Below are 17,564 nucleotides of genomic sequence, written 5' to 3'. Positions count from 1 at the left end.
TCGACATACCCACGGTACATCAACCGCACTTCAGAGGATGAGTGCGTACGAGAAACTCAGCACTGCTGATTCTGAAACTTCCAATTCTGATACCGAATCCCTAGACAAACTCATCCTCTACAGAAGACATTCCTGGAAACAACGCTTGCTGGACGCTTGCATCCTCACTTTATCATTCACGTCCATCTTGATCGGCGCTCTTACTCTATTCAAAACAACCCATCTAATCAATTCCATAAACACTTTCACCTCTCAGCCTCTTCCACAACTCCAGATTCAGCCACTGAACAGACAAGATCCCAGCGAAGTGCCGCAAAACTGTGGTTCTTCCATCACCGAAGCATTAGCCAAAAATTGTATATTCAACATTTATGCAAATGCGTGGCTGCCCCCTCAGTGTTTCGATCAAGAAGCATATGATAAGTGGATAGATCCGAAGAACGATCTGGTGGAGTTTGGACACGCAGGCAAGTTTGAGTGGTGGGAGGATAAGAATCACACGAGACCGATCGACCAGAAGGAGTTGGGGAGGTTGAAGGGTGCGCATACAGTTCAGGCTTATCATGTTGCGCATTGCTTGTTTGATTGGGACGCTACTGTTAAGGCAATGAAGAAGGTGGTTGGTGGCGAGAGTCCTGTGGTATGTCTTCTCTATTCTTATCTTACTCGCTCGTGTTGAGTCTGGGCTCATCTGCCTATGTGAAGCTTGTCTCTGCTGTCATGCTTTCCTACCTTCAAAATAACAGTCCTTGAAACCATGCTGACTTTATTACTACAGTGGGTGCACTCGAAATTGTTGGAGTCACATCATGTTGGGCATTGCTTGATGGTAATTGCATCCCAGAAGCATTTCTATCAATTTGAATGGGCGTCTGTTGCCGAAGTAACTTTCGGATTTGGAGAGTGTGTACGTTTAGATGCGATGGGGAAGATTGAAGCTGTCTTTGATAAAGTCAGGCGCGTTACAATGGACAGTCCTGATCTAACAGAGAGTGTAGTAGTATTAGAGAACTAAGTATATCTAAACCATAGCTGTTAACGTATATGTACATCGAATGGATCAGGACAGTGGGTCGATCACTTTCCCTTAGCACCAAACTTCAAACCCGAATATTACCTAGATTATATATTATAGAATGAAACGCGTAATAAAAATTGACTACCTCTTTATTTACAATAAACGGTTTACTAGTATAGTTTGAAGAAGTAATTTCGAGACACATTGAACGCCTATTAAAGTATCTCTTGTAGTACTAGATTTTACGCCTATCATCTTCTGAAAAGCTGTAAAATACTTAACGGGACCCTGCAGGACCGATGGTAGACCGAGGATCAGGGATGATTCGCAAACTTCAGACGTTTGTTAGTGAGCTCGGGAGTACCCTCCATTTCGGAGGCAAAAAATATTTACCGTGGATGGGAAAAACGCACCTTGAGTCGATTTACACCGTACAATTCCATCGACTTTCAGTACTTGCACCTAGTCGAAACTCGTATTCTACTAAAGAAAAAATGCATACCATGCCACTATACTTTCAAAAAGAACCTAGTATCCGAGGCCCTATAACAATAGTCCTTGTCTCAAACGAATTAGACAGTGCTAGAATTTTATTCTTACACTAAGCCTACGGAGAAAATTGCTAACATCATTGATATAAGCTCCTTTCATCTTCACACGAAATCCATCGCGTCACATAAAGTTATAGAGCTTCTCCTCGTCTTATAGTATGAGGTTGCTGAGGGATATAGTGAATTTGATAACTTCCCGCTTGTTGCGTTGATTTAGAAGCCGCCGATGAGGCTGGGGGTTAGGAATCGGATGTGAGTCTTCGTGGAGAAGTGAGGGATGTAGATCCTGTGATTTCGGGGTCAGCTGTTAAGATGAATTTGCGGGGTAATAAATGGTTAGTTTGACGGCTCAAAGGCATCAGATCTTGACGTGGATTGAGATTGCAGAGTCAATAAAAGGTAGAGCAACAGAACTGACTGATATTATCTAGTAGGGAAAAGGATGCTTAGCCATTAGCATTGAATCCTCGATCTCGGTATTTTCCTTTTTCCTTGCCTAACACTTTTATTCGGTGTTGATTTACTCGCAGGCAGTACTGTAGTAAATAGTCACACTTCAAATATATTCTATTACTGACTGGCATTTCGACCCCATCGTCAACAATAATAGCCGAGATCAGCCCCACCAAAAGGCGAGGTGTATGTCAAGTCATCCTAGGAACCGGTGGTGTTAAACTTTCGATGATTAAACAGATGGCTGGGAACATTTATAGTGATAGTGAAATGCTAAAAAGGTGAAGGATTTTAAGTTAGACTTTCTAAGCTTTGTGCTGTCTATGTTCGGAGTAGTGAGTATAGTTTTTGAGTGGGAAGAGATAACCGTGATCGAAAGCTACTTGATACTGAGGACTGAAGAATCCGGTCACATGTTGTGAATGTTGAGAAGATGAACTCGAGTTTGTGTGATTCATCTGCTATCAAGTGCATATTTGCTTTGGAGTGTACTGATTTTACGGGTCGAGTAAGACCCAAAGAGACTCAGCTTCAAAACGCAAGTGATGACTTGATACAGTCGAACGAGTAACCATCTCCAGACCTTATGAATCTTGCTCACCTCCATCAATTCCCTTCGCCAAGCCCAAATCCAGTCAAAAGTGAATTCACCCTATAAAACCGCCCATCCCATCCCATTCACCTTCAACCTCCTCCCCACCATCACATCTCCATCTCAGAAGTTTCAATCCCACGAAATCCATACGAAGGCATCGTCGCAATGACAGGAATAGGGACGTCCTCGTCCTGGACCTCACCACACGCAGAATGGAAAAGCAAGCTCGAGCGTCTCCAGCAAAATGGTCATCACATCGGCGTCACGAACTCACCTTTCTTCCCCAAGAACCTGACCGAGTATCTGCAACACAAGACCGAATACCTGGATGATCGACGAAGGGATATTTCGAAGCGGGGAGCGAGGATGATCGCGAGTAGTGCGGCGGATACGGATATCAATGTGAATCACTCGAAGGTGATTCGGTTTAATAAGAAGGAAGAGGGACAATTGGTGCTTAAAGACGCGGGGGACAAGAAGGCGAAAGAGCCGTTTCTGACACTGGGTGAGCCGACAGTTATTTGGGATCCAAGGTATTGCACGTTTCCGGAGCGGAGAGAGGATCAAGGTGCGTTTGGGCCGTTGACGAGAGCATCTTGGCCAGATCAGAATGAGCTCAAGGCGGAAGGTGAAAATCGACTGAGCGCGTTTGGAGAGAGACGGTTCCCGCTGCCGAGGAGGGATGCGTTGTCTGGTGAAGCTGTGATCGCGGATTATGAGGCTGGGAGATCGGTTGATGAGTTGGTTCCGTTGAAGGGGGAGAATATTCCGTGGTATAAGAGGGCGGTTGTGGCGTTGGATGGACTGGATAAGCTGGAATCTACGGAGAAGGAGATCTGGTCGGCGGTCAAGACGTATAATGTTGCTGGTCCGTTTTCGCCGGTGAGATCGAGACTTCCTAGTGGTCGCAATACTCCTCTTGGTAAACACGGGTCTCCTGTGAGATCTCCTCGACGATCACAGACGAATCTGCGAGCTAAAGCGAACTTTGGAGGTGAAAGTCATGCACTTGGACTTGGTGGCATGGTAGCTAATGCGTTTGAAGGTGGTTATGTCGAAGGCAGTGATGGCCAATATGTTGGCATGATGGGTGACTATTTCGAGCAAAACGGAAATGCGACCGACATGACAGGATTCCTCCAACCTGCTGGAAGACATAGAGGACCGGCAGGAAATTTCACGACTAGTGGCGACCTGGGGACATTCCAGATGAACGGCTTTAGATCCAGCACTGGGAGTCCAAGTACAAAAGGCTATGCACATGTGGCAAATCGAGCAGTTTCTGGTACTCGCAACAAACCAGCGAGATCCAAGAACGTAAAAGGGAAACCCTCGAAGAGAACTCAATCGGAGAATCGTGATGCTGAGTCGGAAGTTGGGGGTGAAATCATAGGAGGTGGAAATAAAGGGACCGACGAGTTTCAAGGGTTGGAAGGGACAGAAAGGGAGTTGATCGAGCAGGTATTTGACCGTATTTTTGAGGAGGAAGATTAAGCTGGATAATTTCATGATTGGATTGGTGTATGTTTTATCTTGATATTGCGAGCTTCGAGTGGATACTAGATTTATGGTTGCTTTCTTGGGAGTTTTCGGATATATAATCCAGTTTGCTTGCAATGACAGGTCGAAGATGGTGATGGGATATTGAGGGACCTATGAAGCTGGAAATGATCAGTTGTTCCGACAGTTAGCCATTACATAGAATTGATAGACATGAAGCTTTCAAGATTTTCCCCTACGTCTTCCTTGCGCTCCTTTGGTGGTTTGGGCCGATGTGGCATAGTAGACGGATTGGAAATGCAGTGCTGCGACGCTTTGCTCAGATAGTATTCGCCAACGGGGGGTACCGTAGACAAGATATTGTTGGTATTCAAGAAGGGGTAGGAGTATACTGAGGAAAATGTCTTGCTAACAAAAAAAATACACGAAAGAGACGAGTGATGAGACGATACAAGACGACGTCTGGATGCACGGTCCGTGATCAGGGTTCCACTTCTTTTTCCAATTGTTAGAGAGAGTCACGTGATCGTGCTCCAGAATTACCCATTTTGTTAGAATGCACATCATGATCATAGAGACTTTCTTCGTTTGACGGAGTGTTGGCCAGCTAATCTCATCATAATACTTGCGAATTGATCGAAATTCAACAAAACGACAACTCCGAATAAGAGAAGCGAGTTTCGATATACCTCTCCCCTGCATCCCCGAGTCGGCCCTGTGCTTTATCTTTGCCAATGTCCTTATCGCGACGAGTGTTTGTAACACCCGAGCTCTTCAAACATAACAAAACAAACGCGTCGGGGAGAGTTGTTTCGAGTCTGAACACAGCTTTCACTTCGATCTCGTTCTTCTCCATCAATCGATCTTGCCTCTGCTTTTGACTGGTACAACCTGATATCCTCTCTCTACCCGAGATCCTCGAACTGCACTCCCCACGTGTATCAGCGGTGTGACAAACAAACACGCACCTTACCTGGAGAGCTGTACGAGCATACCCGTCTTGCTTCGACTCGACCGTGCACGCCCTGCTGAGCTCCGAGAAAGTAATTGGAGTGTGAGAAAGAAGACGATTCCAAAATGCACGGAGTCGTGATGGCTGGGAGCAATGGCGTCAGAAATAGAGAGGATATGTTTAGGAAGGGAAATGTGAGTATCTGCTTTCATGCTGCGTATTTCATGGTTGTTCGCTTGCGTTGTTGTATCTTTCTTGATATTTTGCAATTCTTCCTTCTCGAAAGCATATCAGAAACTATCTCCGTCAAGGCTCGTAGCACGTAGTACGTAGCAACCCACGTGTTTCCTATCGTTTATGGTGGAGATGAAATGTCGTGATAAGCATCATGTGCTTCTTCCAATCTTCTCTTCTTCACTTCCACTGCATCAAAGCGGTGAGACCAAGGCTAAGTAGCCATTCCAATGCAAGACCTCTGATAGGCAGGCCTTGTAGCCCGATGAATTGGTACCTAACGGTCGTCGGGGCAAGGGGAAGCACTTTTCCAGTCCGAGGATAAGATGAAGCTCTCTTCAGGAACCCGAGGCTGTATGAGTAGCGCTGGGGAAGAAAGTGACATCTGGCCAGGCCGTGGAAAAGGGAGTACATCGGCCGTAAAGGATATCTCCGATATTGGCTTCAATGAAGCAAAGAAGGAAAAAGACGTCAATCTCATGACTTGTTGTCTCTTCGATGTCTGGCGAGTGACATTCTCACCCTCGGAAGAACATGGCAAAGGACAAGACACATGGTGCATTGTTCTCGCAGTATGCATGACCCTGAAAATTGGGCTGCAGCAGTCGGGACGGAAGAAAAAGAAAAGCCCACCAACATTGGTGACCGCTAGAAATGATGTTTTGAAATTTTACAAAACCATTGTTTCTTGCACAATGGCAGAAGCTGTGAAGATATACTTTTGTACTTGCACGACTTTGCGTTAATAAAGCTGCTCAACTCCCGCAAGTGAGGGGCAGAAGCGGGGTTTTCCCGGGATTCGTCTGAACCTGGTGTTGGAACCGACCGACGTCAAAGGTTGAAAGCCGTGAACCTGGAATTCCCGAGAGCTTCTAAAACCAAAACATTCACACTCCTCACAACACCACAAGAAAGCAAGAAAGCAAGAAAGTCGGGAAATTTCCATTCAGAACAACACAAAAGATCTGCTGCATGATCAATTCGAGATTCACTCAATTGCGGCTAGTCAATTACGCTCCCTTCATCAGTCGCATTGCTTAAACACCCGGTTTCAACCGTTTCTTCCCGCTCTACATTTCTCGGTCGATTAAACCTCACGCGATCACCCTTTGAGCGATCACCACTTCTGTTGGTGCTCGAATAATACCTATTTTGCATCGGCAGTGTTTCTCGATCGACGTTGTTCTACGCATCTAGCATCATGGAGTTGGCACGACCCTCGAAAAGGACTAATGGTGCTGGTGTACAGGTGGAGGATACCCAGATATGTGTCGTAATGGTTGGGCTGCCGGCTCGTGGGAAGTCTTTGATTGCACAGAAAGGTAAGACTGCACAGTTTAGTCCCTAAGTTATATCGCTGCAGAATGTGCTAACAATCACTCAGCTCAACGATACCTTCGCTGGCTTTCGATCGATGCCAAAGTCTTTAATGTTGGAAACTATCGCAGGTCCGATACTCCACATCCTACGGCCGAATTCTTCGATACCTCAAATGCGGAAGGAGAACGAATGCGTCGAGCGGCGGCCGAAGCTGCGGTTACAGATATGCTGAAATGGTTCCGAGAAGGTGGGCTGATTGGGATTTTGGATGCTACAAACTCAACCAAAGAGCGTAGAAGGTGGATCAAAGAGAGGATGGACAAGAACGGAATCGAGACTTTATACGTGGAAAGTAAATGCGATGACGAAGATCTCATCATGAGCAATATTCTCGAAGTAAAGACGACGTCACCAGATTATGTTGGACAGGATCCCGAAGAGGCTGCGCAAGATTTTCGCAACCGGATTCGAAATTACGAGAAAGTATACCAGACGATCGACCAAGACGAAAGCGATATGACATATTTGAAAATCATGGATGTGGGGAAGCAGGTCATCATAAACCGGATTCAGGATTATTTACAGAGTCGGGTGGTTTATTATTTGATGAATTTACACATCAAGCCAAGGTCGATATGGTTATCTCGGGTATGTTGGGTTTTCTAGGAACGAGCGAATTAATCTAACTTGAATCAGCACGGAGAATCAGAATATAACTTGGGAGGTCAAATTGGAGGAGATGCCGACCTTTCAGCGCGAGGGCAGGAATATGCAAAACTCCTGCCAGAACTTGTTCGGAAATCAGTCGGTGTAAGTGGATGCCTGCTAAATTCCCACATGATCGAGATTCAATGCACGATGTGTCGGACAAAAATTGTAGTACATTGCTGATTTGGTTAGGATGATCGCCCGCTTACGGTCTGGACCTCGACATTGAAGCGAACCATTCAAACTGCACGACATCTACCAAAACATTACAATCAGCTTCAATGGAAAGCACTGGATGAGCTGGACTCTGGTGTCTGTGACGGAATGACGTACGCTGAGATTAAAGAAGCATACCCCGAGGATTTTGCTGCCAGAGACGACGATAAATACAATTATAGATATCGTGGTGGAGAGTCGTAAGTTATCATTTCTCTATTCTACCCGTACCAACTAACCGCGTCCAGCTACCGCGACGTAGTAATCCGTCTCGAACCCATCATCATGGAACTCGAACGCTCAGAAGACATCCTAATCGTAACCCACCAAGCCGTTCTCCGCTGCATCTACGCCTATTTTATGAAAAAAGACCAAAGAAGCTCACCATGGCTGAATGTTCCCTTACATACCCTGATCAAACTCACACCTCGTGCCTATGGCACCGTAGAAGAATTCACAAGCTCAGGTATATCGGCGGTTAGCACGTGGAGAGGCCAGGGTAGCGTGGCGAAACATGAGGATCCGACGAGTGCGACTGTCAGTCTTGGGACTGCTGGGGATGGAGAAGTAGCTAAGGCTTGATTTGACAACTCCGGATTCGATGCATGAGGTATGGAAGCGGGGACGGGAATGATAAAATGATGGCTTTACTGGCATAGCGCTCGGCGTTGCATCTCTTTGAGATTGGATTATTCTTTGCATGCTGCCGGTACTGGAGCAGCTGGTTCACATTGGTTGGGGTCCTGTTGTGGGCTAATCGGAACGGGCCGTTTTAGGCTGCATGGGAAAGGGAAAGAGGAATGAATAGATTTAAGCGCTAGTCGCGGATGTTAAGCATGATGAATACATGATAAGGTCCTCTTGGATGAGGTGTAAGAGATGAAAATATGTCATATGTTGGAGATACTGGGTGTCTAACAACCATCGAAGGTATCAACTAGCAAAGAAAACATTTGACAGTCGAACTAGATAATTATGACATTTCTCCAATTACCTAGGTACTCTCAACGCCCACCTATATACACATCCCCTTTCACCACCCTTCAATGCCCACCCTTCTCCTTCTCCCTCCTCTTCGCCCCCACCACCTCATCAAACCGTTGAAAACTCCCCCACCCCTCCACAAACGTCCCAACCATCCATTTCCACCACAACCCACCGTATCTCTCCACATTATACCGTCGCAACCGCCGCGCCATCACCACGCTCTCCACGATATGGATCAACAACACCGGCACAGCGATACTCCGTGATATCCAAATGAACCAGCCCGGACCGCCGGGGAAATAGGGGAGCACTTTGTCGTGCACGTAGGTCCCGGGCACGATATATGGATTCGTGAGGAAAGACGTAAATCCGCAGAGCACCAAAAAGGCAATTGTCAAATGCACCGCGCTGGTGGGCGGGACGTATGTGTCCAACACGATGGTGCTGAGTCCTAACCCCTTCCGCGCTTCGGCGTCCATGGCTACGGTCCGCGCGCGTGCTTCGGCGTAGGATTTCATCGGGGGGTCGAGCGGGATGGTGTGGGTTTGACCGTTGTTAGTGCGGAAGGTGAGGGAATCGAGGGTCATGGAGGTGAGGGTTGGGTTGGTGGCCACGGAGGCGGGGAGCGAGAGGTAGTGTTGGAGGTAGAGGGAGAGGGAGGGGGCGTGGTCGGCGTTTAGGTGGGTGAGGATGCGTTTTTGGATTGCGGCGTCTGAGGAGCGGTCGACGGCCATGGTGGTGGTGCTCGGGAGTGGTGTCACGCGTAGTTGCTGAGAGGCTGCGAAGGTGCTTTGCGAATGGAGCTCGAGGTAGTTGCGAGGACTCGAGTGAGGCTATTCCCAGATGTGCCACTTCCGCCTAGATATGCCGCGTCGCTTGTTCGATGAAGATATGAGATGCTGTAAACATGCAATTGTGATGCTAGCAGCGTTTTCCCTTCTTCCAAAGAGGATATGAAAGAGTTCGAGTTCGCGGATGTGGTGAGAACTGAGAGTTGTTGTTGTGGAAATTTGAAAGCTTATCGTCTGGGGGTGGAGCTTCGTTCTTGCCGAGGTCAAGGTCTTGGCATCACGAGCTCCCTTTTTGTTAAGCGTCGGGTCTGGCCTCTTTTCGCTTTGACAGCTACAACTAATTCGGATATTTTGGAACTTGCCGATTTTCTAACCTTACATGTCCTGTTGAGGTCACCCATGGTACTTTGCGATATTTCATCATCACTCCTAAATTACAGAGATGTCAAGGGAGCCCAGGTGGACGCGGGGTCAGGTGATCGACGTTGCATTGGCATTTCAGCTCGTACTCAGCCTCAATGAGGTTGTATACTAGGTAATAAGAAAATGCTGTTCAGTTTCTAGATGGATTTCTATCATGATCCGAGCTAAGACCGACTTTTTGGCCTATCTATCAAATGCTCATGCAAAGGTTCCGATTTCAAGCTCTAGGCGGCGTAAAGCTTGCGGGCGAAAACTCTTTGAACGTAACACACAGCACGCCAGTGTTCAGCTCTCTTACAAGACAATTGCGTCTCTTCTCGCACCAAGGCTAGCGCTGAAGTTAAGCACCAAGTGCACATTGATCTAATAATGGCATCTTATTCTGGTCTCTACAGACCTCTGGTTGAAGCTGACGCGATCCGTATACTCGCTCTACACCCATCATCAACCTACTCAGCCGAGCTGCGTGGTTCTTTGTTCGAGACAACCGTGTCAGAGTGTGACAGTGATAAAATAGACAGCTTCAATGCTTTATCATATGTGTGGGGTAATCCGACCAAGGCAAAGACTATCGAAATCAACGGGAAAGCAACTCTCATCACCACTTTGTTAGATCTGGCCTTGAGAGATTTGCGGGATACGAATCGAGTTCTTCGGCTATGGGTTGATGCTTTGTGTATTGATCAATCCAATACGGAAGAGAGGAATCAGCAAGTGTCATTTATGGGAGATATTTACGCAACTGCTCAACATACCATCATTCATCTAGGTCCCTCCAGTCTCGAGGCCGAGTCTGTTCTCCGAAAACTCATGTCCAAAGCAGCTGGAAAGCGGCAACTTGATTATGTTATCCACGACGTTCTATCAGAAGAGGAAATCCAGCTAGTCGACGATCACATCCTGAGCAGACCGTGGTTCCGTAGAGTTTGGGTTTTACAAGAGCTGGTACTCTCTAAAGACCCATGGATTCGCTGCGGAAAAGTTGAAATGCGGTGGGATGACTTCTGTCTACCGCTACGAAGAATTTTACAAAATCGCAGGGAGCGATACTCACCTCTTGCCAGCGCAATTACGGACAGCTGGACACTACTCCAAGGGATGAATGTCATTCGGGCTGAAGCTTTACATGCGAAATTTCCTTGTGGAACCCCGGACGATGAACTTGATGATCGAACTTTACTCGGCATTTTGCGTCTGAGACGAGGACTAGGTGCCACAGATGCCAGAGATCTTGTCTTTGCTCATCTGGGGCTAGCATCTGATTTCTTGACCAGCCAAATTTTTGACCACACCTTTTCCAAGAAAGAGAAGCTTCATTACATCCCAGTCAATTATCAAGCTTCTTGTGTACAAGTATTCTCCTGTGTAGTTTTTTATATGTTTGATAAAAGTCTTTGGGGCCCCAGTTCGCTTTATCATTTGCTTTCTTTTTGCGAGGACACCGATCCGGATCACAGGTTGCCAAATCTTCCATCTTGGGTCCCAGATGTAAGCACATTTTACAATTGCGTTATGCATGTCGGCTTATGTTGGTCTGTAGTGGAGCTTACCCCCACCACGAACTAAGAAGATATTACCTCCCTCCGATTTTCCTGGGAACATCTTGCCCAACTTTCACCGAATCCGACATTTGAGATCTCGCGTCTATTTAATGGACCCTCTTTTGTTAATACATGCGGTAAGCTAAATCTCATTTTCAAAATGGTTGACAAAAGCTCAACTTCGTACGATGCTAAAACATCGTTGGATGATAGGGCAATGAGCTCGATAAAATCGTCGAGCTGAGTCATGTTCTTCAAGACGCAGAGATCAGTGATGACACAACTCGAGATATAGTGCGGCAAGGCCTCGAGACGCTAGCATTGTTATCAGGAAACACACAGCACTATGTCGTGCCGGAACATTTCTCCAACAAGAACGAGCACGAACATCAACTCCTAGAAATCTCAGACGTACTTATCAAAGGTCTCTCGGAGGGTTCAGAGCCTTCCCAGTCTAGTGAGGCTTTCATGCCCTCGCTGTCGGAAATGTTGTCTCGTAACGCTCAGTTACGTGACATGCTTGCAAGTCGATGGAAGACTCCCGATAGATCTGGATGCTATGGCTTGCTGCTTGCATATATCATTCAACATCTTGGGCATGTTTCCGGTCTATCTAAAGCTGGTAAAATCAACACTGCCCCTCCGCCATATCTCGAAAGAGGATCCAGCCTCTCCTACAGACGTCTCGCTAAAACCAGCCGTGGGCTCTTCGGCTTCGTGCCTGCGAGTGCAAGAATAGGCGACGGAGTTACGTTCCTTAATAGCTGTATGGTTCCTATTATCACGCGAGGAGTTGTGTATGAAGATACCGATGGCTTGGATAGTCGAGTCAGAATTCGATTTCGGTCGGCTCAACAGGAGGGAGAAAATAATAAGCGATCTCATATAGGCAGTCCGCGCCCTATAAGCATTGAGCAGGAGCATTATATGGTCCAGGGCTCGATTACAGCGTCTGCTGTGAAACATGTAATTGTTCTTGGCATGTCTTTCTTTGATGGGATAGCGCTTTGGAATGGACGCGAGGATCAAAAGTGGACTGACATATACGCCATACACTAACTACTAAAACTCATGTTGACGCCACTTCATGGATTAATCAATCGCTCGCCTTGTCCGCCTTTCAACCTGTCAATCACTCAACGTATTAATTCCTGTTTCGAACTCTGATCCTCATTGGCAACTTTTGGATCAGCATGATAACTGGAAAGTGATCAAAATTCACCATATCCCCATTATCAACAGCCAAGTCGAAAGCAAGCAGAAGTTTAACTATCACAAGCCGCATCTCCAACCACGCAAGAGGCCGTCCTAGACAACTGTGAAAGCCAACGCTGAATGGTTTACTTGCGGCTAAATTGTCTTGCGAATATTCTTTTGGGCGTTGGTCGTCAGGGAGCCATCTTCCAGGGATGAAAGTGTTGGGATTTTCGAAGAGTTTGTCGGAGCGATTCACCGCGAAGGTGCGTACAGCTAGGCGAGTCTGATGGGACGTTAGTTGAGAGGTTTAAAGGGAAGCTCAATGAGACTTGCATTCTCGGGAAGAAAAACTCCACAATACGTGTCTCCGCCAGCAGGCACTACACGTGGTAGTCCACCGGGGACAGGGTTACACATCCTTAGGCCCTCATTGATGACTGCATCGAGATAAGGCAGGCACTGAATGGTATCAAAAGTGATCTCTTCCTTCTCACTGAACTTGTCTCGGATCTCCCTCGTCGACATTTCCAATACATGCTTATTCTCCTTCCTGGTGAGATGGTTAAAAATGCCCGTCATTGCGGTTGCGGTAGTTTCAGAGCCTCCAATAATCACAAAATTAAACGTCTCCACAATCTCCTCCCGCGAAACACTTTCAAAGTTAACATTATTCTTCATAAAAGGCGTCATGAAATCCGGTCGCTCGCTCTTCAAATCAATCCTCCGAGTGATCTTTTCCCGCGCATAAGCCATGTGTTTCCTCTGTCCTTCCATCACACTTTTCGGCATGAACATCTTCAAGATAAATTCCACAGTAGGATAATACCGTGGTGCAGCGGCGAGAGACATGTATTTCAAGAACGCGAACAAAGTGTGTACCCATTCGTGGTAGTCACCGCGTTCGAGACACCCGAATGATTCTCCAAAAGCAAGATCGCTGATCACGTCCATGGTGAAGAAGTTAAGCCAGTCTGTCATGTTTACGCGAGCGCCTTCTTTGGACGAGGCGGTGAGTCGCTGGATTTGGGATACCAGCAGGTCGGCTTTTGAGTTGATGAGGGAGTATTGAGCGCGAAGTGATCCTTCGGAGAACGAAGAGCTCAGAATCCGACGAACACGAGCGTGGAATTTGAAGTCGGTTGTAGTGATTATGTTGTCAACATTTGATTCAGGGGCTACCCGGTATTAACACACAAAAGACCATTCTATCACACAATCAATCTTACCGACATAATACGCCTTATCCCTCAGTGCCCTCTTATGACCCGGACGAAACGCATAAATCTCGTTCCAAGCCTGCTCGCTTGCAAACGACACTTCATCTGGCGCAAGTCGCAGGAAGTCTCCATATTTCTCGTGGAATTCTTTGGTACGCTGGATTAGTTGGCCAGTGAGAAGGCTGTAGATGAATGGGATGCGGGAGGCAGCCCAGAGCTTTGGGCCGGGGTGGTGGGAGAGTGGGTGGAAGTAGATGTTATAGAGAGAGTTGTAAATAGGGTACTATTAGTGGTTAGAAATGAGTGTGAGAAGTTGTGAGGTTATTTTGTTAACCGAGAGTAGAACAATGAATGCAACCAGAACTCGGTGCTGGTCTAGAGTCTCTACGGACAACGTTACGATGCCCATAGTATCAATTGGAATTTATGGTAAATATCTGTTTGTGGCGATTATTTCGATTGGTGTCAATCCCAGCTCTGTTGACGATGAGTTTTAATTCAAGAAGTTTCGGGATGTAGATCTAAAAACACCAACAGTGGTAAAGGTTGGTTTGATTGTTGGTTTGCAAACCGCTTCTGATGTTGGAGCGTATTTACCCAGAATATCAGGGTTTTGGTTTACCCCTTAGATTTTATCGTAGCATCTTGCAGCATTAATTCTCTGTACAATTACCTAGCCACGGTCGCAAGATTAACTTTCGATTATAGACAACTTGAAACCGTAAACACGTTCCCAAAATGGAGAGCCACATCAAGAAGGGTTCCAGCCGTCCAACGCAAGATGCAGCGCAAACCCAAGCACGAGCTGTTTACCCGAGTGGTTTCAAACTCGTGATAATCATGACTTCTCTCCTCCTGGGCACAACACTAATGGCTCTCGACACCACAATCATCAGTGTAGCAACCCCCACCATAACAGCAGAATACCACACGCTCAACGATGTGGGCTGGTACGGCGCTGCTTATCTGATGACATTGACGGCAACGACTCCGATCAGCGCGAATTTCTTCAAGTATTTTAATCCGAAATATGTTTATTTGGCGGCGATTGGGATTTTTAAAGGTAAGTTCCTCGCAATCAAATATCTTTGGGAATGATAAGAGTTTGGAAGCTCACTATTTCCAGTCGGCTCTCTCGTCACAGCATTAGCCCCATCATCCGCAGCTTTTATCGCAGGAAGAGCGGTTACTGGAATTGGTGCTGGTGCACTTCTCCAGGGCGCTTTTGGGATTTTGACGTATGTATGCACCTTGGAAATGCGTCCGTTGTTTCTGGGTATAGTCGTGAGTATATTTGGGTTATTTTCAAGCGTTGGTCCATTAATTGGAGGAGTATTAACCGAGCGCGTTTCTTGGAGGTGGTGCTTTTGGATGTAAGTTTCTGCATTAGCTATCCTGATGTTTGTTTGATGGGCAATTTCTATCGGCACTAACATGTCTCGTAGAAATCTCCCCTTAGGTGGTGTGGTCTTTATCCTGATCGTCGCATTCCTCGACCTGAAAGGCGTCGACAAGTCAACACGAGATCTACCATTTAGAACAAAACTTATCGGTTTAGATTTTCCAGGAGTCATACTCATCATCGCTTCGGTTTCTTGCCTGTTCCTTGCTCTTCAGGAAGGCGGTGTTACCGCACCGTGGAAATCCGCACGACCTATTGGTTTGTTGATTGGGTTCGGACTACTCCTCATCATTTTCGGGGTCTGGCAATGGAAAGCCGGCGAAAACGCAACGATTCCATTGCGTTATCTCAAAGATCGCACTGTGCTTTGGGGCTCAATATATCTCTTCTGGGATAATATGGCGTCTTACATCGTAAGTCAACATGAAGATCCGAACCCAGGCAGTCAAAGCTAACGCGAAACTTTCAGACCATTTACTATCTTCCATTTTACTTTCAAGCAGCGCTCAACCAATCGCCGATACAGAGTTCTGTGAGCTATATCGCTTTAGCTATTCCTCAGATGATTGGGCTTCTGGCAGGCGGAGGTATAACTACCAAAACTGGTCACTATGTGAGTTTGATTGAGTTTAAATTCTTGTTCTCTGTCAGAGTTAGCTAACTTTCCGTGTCTGTAGATGCCAGTAATTCTGTTTGCTCAAGTTCTCTGTGCGATTGGAGCAGGACTTTTGACTACGTTAACGACAAACACCCCCACAGCCAAATGGGCAACCTACCTGGTGCTAACCGGACTTGGACTTGGGTTGGGTGTTAACGTACCTCATATCGCAATTCAGGCAGTCATGGAAACGTTAGTCTTCCACTTACCATCTTTTAATACACATACTTTAGCGTTGTGATTAAAATTAATTAATTTGTTTAGTGACAACGACATCTTTCTCGCAAATGGAATTGCCAGCTTTTTCGGACAGCTAGGCGGGTAAGCTATCCATGAAAATCTCATGCTAATGACAATTTTACTAATGTTTCCCAGTGCAATCGGAATACCAATCGCAAACACCCTTTTAGTAAATGGTTTACGATCATCCATCCCGAAAGCGACGGGCGACAAGATTTCCCCACAAACTGTCATCGACGTCGGTGCAACCGGGTTGAGTAAGTTAACACAAGAACCGCAGCTGATACTCAAGATCCGAGAGGCATACACTGTGGCCATCTCCCATACCATGATTCTGCTGCTCGTAACAATTTGTGTATCAGTCCCCGTGGCTTTAGGCATGAAATGGCTGAATATCAAAGAAGTTTCCATTGAGAGAGAAAGGGTGAAAGCTTCGATGGGTATTGAGGCGCAGGTTGTGGACGATGCAACAATTTCTGGAGGAGAAAAAACTGGTCAGAAGAGTTAGTCATGCTTGCAATTGATTTGTGTTAGGCATATTGTAATATGAGCCTTGTATATTATACAGCTGCGGTTTTCTGCGAGTGTCGCACAGTCAGCTGATTATCACGTTCAGGATATGTAGCTAGCAATAAGACAATTCGTAGGGAGTGCGACGATATTTACGTACCTCAAACGCGGCTCAGCGTGTACACTACTCAGCATCATGATGATCCCACCGAAAACGAATCCCACAAAACTTCGAACCTTGACTGTGAGTCCATAAAAATTCAGAATCTCGCACATTTCTTTCTCTCGTAGACCTTCTCTCGTTTTTCCTCCGTCTGTTGACCTAAAAAAAAGTGATTTGACTACTGAAGTCTATACCATGTCCCTCTCAACCCAAAGCCCCGAGAAGCATGTCTGCTACCTCGAAGCCCACACTCTCTGGCAAAAGAGTGCAATAACACAAAAACAATATACACACTACCTCCTCCTTCATCTTCTGGGCAGCCAACCTATTAATTGTACCGACGACGCAGACGACCATGACTTCAGCAGCGAGCTAGAACGAGAGGACGTATTTGGGTCGCTGATACGAGAGGTTGCAGTGAGGATTGATAGCATGTCGATTCATCATGTAAGAGGTAAATGGCGACCTTGAATACCTTCTAGAGAAAGATGACCGACAATTTAGATGTTGCGCCACTAGAAGCAGTATTCACAACTTACCGAACCACCAAAAACAAAGGAGTAAATGGAGTTCTAGAAGTGAAAGCAAAGATCGACACTCTAGGCAGAGAAGAACAGCAGATGATTCTGGGTGCGTTAGCTTATCGTGCGTTGCAACATCGACGCGCCGGCGTATTGGAGTTGTGTTTGGATATTGGGTGGCACTATACGCAACCGTTTTTGGATGAAGCGAATAGTTTCCAGAGAAACCCTGAAAAGCGAAAAGAACATCCGGAAATACTGAGAGTGCTTGAGGAGTCGCAGATGAGGAAGCAACATGCTGTGGAGAAAGTTGAGAGGGGAAGTATGCATCCGCTGTACTAGGATGCATGAATTTGGATGTGAACAG

At 46.4% G+C, this 17,564-nt stretch overlaps 7 protein-coding genes across 7 annotated transcripts; 5 read left to right on the top strand and 2 right to left on the bottom strand.

Annotated features, from left to right (window-relative positions):
• Positions 1–37: 37 nt before the first annotated feature.
• GLAREA_03576 (uncharacterized protein) lies at positions 38–1,015 on the top strand (the record flags this gene model as incomplete). Its single annotated transcript, XM_008083829.1, has 2 exons — positions 38–640; positions 779–1,015. The coding sequence occupies 2 exons, from the start codon at positions 38–40 to the stop codon at positions 1,013–1,015; spliced, it is 840 nt and encodes a 279-aa protein (XP_008082020.1).
• A 1,767-nt stretch (positions 1,016–2,782) lies between these two features.
• Positions 2,783–4,111, top strand: GLAREA_03575 (uncharacterized protein; the record flags this gene model as incomplete). The annotated part of the gene is made up of 1 exon (XM_008083828.1): positions 2,783–4,111. The coding sequence occupies one exon, from the start codon at positions 2,783–2,785 to the stop codon at positions 4,109–4,111; it is 1,329 nt and encodes a 442-aa protein (XP_008082019.1).
• Positions 4,112–6,504: 2,393 nt separating this feature from the next.
• On the top strand, positions 6,505–8,129 carry GLAREA_03574 (Phosphoglycerate mutase-like protein; the record flags this gene model as incomplete). The annotated part of the gene is made up of 5 exons (XM_008083827.1): positions 6,505–6,625; positions 6,688–7,271; positions 7,320–7,433; positions 7,524–7,747; positions 7,796–8,129. The coding sequence occupies 5 exons, from the start codon at positions 6,505–6,507 to the stop codon at positions 8,127–8,129; spliced, it is 1,377 nt and encodes a 458-aa protein (XP_008082018.1).
• A 461-nt stretch (positions 8,130–8,590) lies between these two features.
• On the bottom strand, positions 8,591–9,268 carry GLAREA_03573 (uncharacterized protein; the record flags this gene model as incomplete). The annotated part of the gene is made up of 1 exon (XM_008083826.1): positions 8,591–9,268. The coding sequence occupies one exon, from the start codon at positions 9,266–9,268 to the stop codon at positions 8,591–8,593; it is 678 nt and encodes a 225-aa protein (XP_008082017.1).
• Positions 9,269–10,117: 849 nt separating this feature from the next.
• Positions 10,118–12,348, top strand: GLAREA_03572 (uncharacterized protein; the record flags this gene model as incomplete). Its single annotated transcript, XM_008083825.1, has 2 exons — positions 10,118–11,113; positions 11,503–12,348. The coding sequence occupies 2 exons, from the start codon at positions 10,118–10,120 to the stop codon at positions 12,346–12,348; spliced, it is 1,842 nt and encodes a 613-aa protein (XP_008082016.1).
• Positions 12,349–12,433: 85 nt separating this feature from the next.
• GLAREA_03571 (Cytochrome P450) lies at positions 12,434–14,112 on the bottom strand (the record flags this gene model as incomplete). Its single annotated transcript, XM_008083824.1, has 4 exons — positions 12,434–12,769; positions 12,838–13,661; positions 13,713–13,986; positions 14,038–14,112. 4 exons carry the CDS (start codon positions 14,110–14,112, stop codon positions 12,434–12,436), a joined length of 1,509 nt encoding a protein of 502 aa, XP_008082015.1.
• Positions 14,113–14,441: 329 nt separating this feature from the next.
• Positions 14,442–17,539, top strand: GLAREA_03570 (MFS general substrate transporter; the record flags this gene model as incomplete). Its single annotated transcript, XM_008083823.1, has 10 exons — positions 14,442–14,766; positions 14,830–14,941; positions 15,149–15,518; positions 15,575–15,718; positions 15,783–15,955; positions 16,028–16,084; positions 16,139–16,506; positions 16,620–16,800; positions 16,847–17,130; positions 17,181–17,539. 10 exons carry the CDS (start codon positions 14,442–14,444, stop codon positions 17,537–17,539), a joined length of 2,373 nt encoding a protein of 790 aa, XP_008082014.1.
• Between the last annotated feature and the right edge of the window lie 25 nt (positions 17,540–17,564).

This window comes from Glarea lozoyensis, assembly GCF_000409485.1.
Source record: "Glarea lozoyensis ATCC 20868 chromosome Unknown GLAREA2, whole genome shotgun sequence".
NCBI classification, from domain to species: domain Eukaryota; kingdom Fungi; phylum Ascomycota; class Leotiomycetes; order Helotiales; family Helotiaceae; genus Glarea; species Glarea lozoyensis.
This window is presented reverse-complemented; position numbering and strand designations above follow the sequence as displayed.